At 32.1% G+C, this 3,556-nt stretch overlaps 1 protein-coding gene across 2 annotated transcripts; it reads right to left on the bottom strand.

The window, feature by feature from the left end:
* Nucleotides 1-740: 740 nt before the first annotated feature.
* On the bottom strand, nt 741-3,498 carry LOC118757063. 2 transcript variants are annotated; one of them, XM_036491794.1, is made up of 4 exons: nt 2,263-3,498; nt 1,775-1,934; nt 1,194-1,554; nt 741-1,135 (listed from the first exon to the last, which is right to left on the bottom strand). In XM_036491794.1, the coding sequence occupies exons 1-3, from the start codon at nt 2,590-2,592 to the stop codon at nt 1,349-1,351; spliced, it is 696 nt and encodes a 231-aa protein (XP_036347687.1). In that variant the 5' UTR covers nt 2,593-3,498; the 3' UTR covers nt 741-1,135; nt 1,194-1,348. The 2 variants fall into 2 exon arrangements, 1 of the variants encoding a protein (XP_036347687.1); XR_004995180.1 differs by lacking the exon at nt 2,263-3,498 and having other exon boundaries at nt 1,194-1,557; nt 1,775-1,986.
* Between the last annotated feature and the right edge of the window lie 58 nt (nt 3,499-3,556).

The raw sequence follows: 3,556 nt of genomic DNA, 5'->3' as shown, positions 1-3,556 counted from the left end.
CTTTGTTTGAATTTAAACCCGGGTTACTATTAACTACTATTTCTGCTATTTCTTCATTGATAATGTATGAAGTTGGAAGTTGAAAAATTTGTTCACTTTCCAAAGCCTTAAAAAAACGGTACTCATTAATATTATTATCGAGAGCAGGAAATAAACTAAGGAAATTTGTTTCAGCGGTTGTTCTGATATTTGAGTTTGATATTAAAGGCGACAGTGACATTAATACATGTTCTTGTATTGGCTTTAAAATTGTATCGTTAATTTCTTGTACAATAGAAAACACATCTTTTCTTGTGAAATTGTTTTTGTTATGTAGAGACAATACAAACATATTCATATTAAATTTTTTTTGCGTTGTATTATTAAAATTAGAACTTAATTTATTAGTCTGCCCTTTAGTAATATTAGGCCTAACAAAAACAGGTGCATGATAAGATACAGCAGGTGTACTTGGCAACGACGCATGAACTCTACGTAGGTGGTTTTGAAAACTATACACGTTTGAAAAACATTGACCACATTTAGAGAAAGTGCAAACAAAATTTTTTATCTCAGCAAAAACATGGAAAGATTTCAAATGGTCAACTAACAATTTTGATGTAGAAGACCTTTCGTTACATATAAAGCATTTGAACATTTTATCAATCTACTCCAACAAGTTTTGAGTATCTTTTAAATAATTCTTAAGTGTAATAACATTAGGGTGTGCACAATCCGCAATGCCAAAAAAAGTAGGATTCGATAAAATTATATATGGATTTCGCTTGTATCGGATATTCCAAATTTAATACATGAAAGATTTTAAATAAAGTATCAAGTGATTTTAAAAATGTCGGTACCTTGTAAATTATACTGTCGAAAATAACGTAAAAAGAGTCTAACTGAGTTAGTTTCTCTCCGACTACCAATAGTAGCGGCTGAAGAGGAAGATTCTTTTGATTTAACTTAATCTTTAATTCGTGGTACATCCTCTGATAATCGTTTATGCTGCTGCAATGCAGCAATGTCACTGCTTGCGCATCACATATTGATGGCTTCCATTTAAGCCGTTTTTCACCAGAAGTTTGTCCAACGGAAATTAATGACGGTTTAAGTATCGCATGCAAAAGCAGTGTCAATAAACAATCCATTGAGTCTGCATAAGAAAATAAAATAAATACTTGAAAAAATAAATATTAGACTTGTTGCTTTACCAGTACTGATGTTTTCGTCAATTTTTTTTAGCATATCAATGGACGTTGCATCTCTTATTTTTGTCTTCATGTAAGGTATAATTGACTTTCTAAATTTTGGCCATTTGTTTAGCAAATTCTGCGAACAGTTGGGAAATTTCGCTTCAAAATCAATTTCAACCTGCAGTATAATTGAAAATATACAAATTCCAAAGTTTTATATCATAAATAAGAAAATTTAAAATAGGTACATATATAAAGCTAAACTTACCAAAGTGTATCCAAGACTGTCCATCCATAAAAAAAGTCCATTTTTCTACAACATCGCCCCAAGGCTCTACATTATGACAAAGCCAATTTTTCATGGCTAAGTCATTTTCATCTGCTAATCGAAGGAAATATTAATCATGGTTTTTCCTTACATGTGTATGTACTTATTTTTGTATGTATGTACGTGTAGGTATTGCACCGTGCGACAAAAACAAAAAAATTTCGAAACCCACGAAGCAATCAATATACTCACGAAACTGTGGGCCAAATATAGTGGTATATACATACATACACGTACATAGATAAGTACGTTTTTGTAAAATTAAATTTACTATTGCTCGCCTGCTCCGACAAACTTGATTGAGTGGGTTGACATTTAGGTGCAACGCTTAGTGCTCCTGTTTCTTTTTTTATTTTCCTTCGGATGTTTGTTGCCTTATCATAAAGTTTGCCTGTTGGATTTTTGCCATTTCGACGGTTGCAGTAATAGCGCTAAATAAAAGTAAAATAAATGCATTTAAGTGTTGAATTTTTTTTTTTTTAATATTCACAACGTTTTTCAAGCTAAATTTATTCTGTTATTTTTCTATAAAAATTGTATCCAAGCTTTAGCCAAAACCATATAAATCAGAGTTTCGAACTTTCTTCCACTTTTTATTTCGTAAGAAATTCATGCTTATAAGGAAAAAAAGGGCAAAAATCTGTCAGCTAAAAAATTATTAAAAATCAGTGCTATTTTTCATCCGCTTGAAACTTGATCCTCCTTTACATATGTATTTACAAATTTTGATAGCAAGTGAATATGAAAATGCATACATACCATGTCTTCGTTGGGAAATAAAATTGTTATTTGCTCAGAAAAGGTGATGATATCTTTCATTGTCATAGGCACTGATCGCGCTGAGAAGTGGTCAACAATGGTATTTACCAAAATGTCACGACTAACATCTGACAGCACGGTCTTTTCTCTGTATTGTTTAAAGATGCTTTGACCTCTTTCAGTGGCATTAAGTATTAACTTTAAATTCTTTGCTTCCATGTCTCTTATCGAGTCGTGAGACTCTTGGCTAGAATTTATCCAACTCTTGCATAATCCTATTGACGAAATGGTATCAGCCTTAAAATAAAAAAAGTATGCAAAGCTTATCATTGATGTGAAAATGATTTACTTACTTCATTCTGTCGCCAACGTGCAACTCTTTCTTTAAACTTTACTCTCGTTCCGAGCATTGATGCAGGGAAAAGTTCATTTATGTCCCCATCGTTGATGAAATACAGACTTTCTACATCCATTCCGCAATCTGTCAATAACATAAATATGCATATGGTTCCTCGCAGATTCTCAAAGAACTTACCGAGAATTCTTTGATAAACTTCTTCACTGAAGTTCATTTTACCACATACGACGTCTTTCAAATTTTCTTTTTCACGTGAAGCTTCAGTGGCTTGGCTTTGCTGCAGTGAAGTCTCAACTTCATTCCCCATGGTTAAATCACCATCAATAAGGAAATATATGCCCGCCGATTCCCCAAAGACATTTTCTGTACCCATTCTTCTTAATATTTAAATAGCTTTTTTTAATAATCTTTCACAAATAATACACCAAATAAAAATGCAACCGAATGACGAAGAACGCGCACGCAAATAAAATATTACGGTACTTTTATGTTCTCTAACCACATACCCTGTAAAATTCACAATAGCTCATGTCAAAACAAACAGAAATCATGTTGCCAGACCTTTTTAACATCAACTAAATGTAAATTTAACACTTTATGTGTTTGAATCAACATTATTTAAAAAAAACCCTCATGTAAATTTTACAATAACTCAGGTTGCAACAAACAGGAATCACGTTGCCATATATTTTTAACACTATTCACATGTAAATTTAACACTATATCTTGGTAAATTAACCAAAAATACTTCATGTTACTCTTAACACTTTTTTCCTGTTAAAAATATCATGTTAAAATGGAAAAATTGTTGTTGTTTCGTGTGTACAACTGTTTCATGTGAATTTAACATGGATCGTGTTACTTAAAAATCGAGGATATTTTTCTGGGTGAGGCCTCCATGCTTGGAGAGCTCATAAAAAAACCGTCACCTGTACA

This window comes from Rhagoletis pomonella, unplaced genomic scaffold, assembly GCF_013731165.1.
Source record: "Rhagoletis pomonella isolate Grant_MI unplaced genomic scaffold, Rhpom_1.0 Rhpom_scaffold_14045, whole genome shotgun sequence".
In the NCBI taxonomy this organism is placed as follows: Eukaryota; Metazoa; Arthropoda; class Insecta; order Diptera; family Tephritidae; genus Rhagoletis; species Rhagoletis pomonella.
This window is presented reverse-complemented; position numbering and strand designations above follow the sequence as displayed.

What these genes read in the sequence shown, in the direction of transcription:
- LOC118757063 (XM_036491794.1), bottom strand. Translation starts at nt 2,592, where the DNA reads ATGATAAGCTTTGCATACTTTTTTTATTTTAAGGCTGATACCATTTCG. An exon ending in TATTTCCCAACGAAGACATG is followed by an intron (nt 1,935 to 2,262) that starts GTATGTATGCAT and finishes ACTTTTATTTAG; the next exon opens with CGCTATTACTGCAACCGTCG. An exon ending in GTCGGAGCAGGCGAGCAATA is followed by an intron (nt 1,555 to 1,774) that starts GTAAATTTAATT and finishes TTCGATTAGCAG; the next exon opens with ATGAAAATGACTTAGCCATG.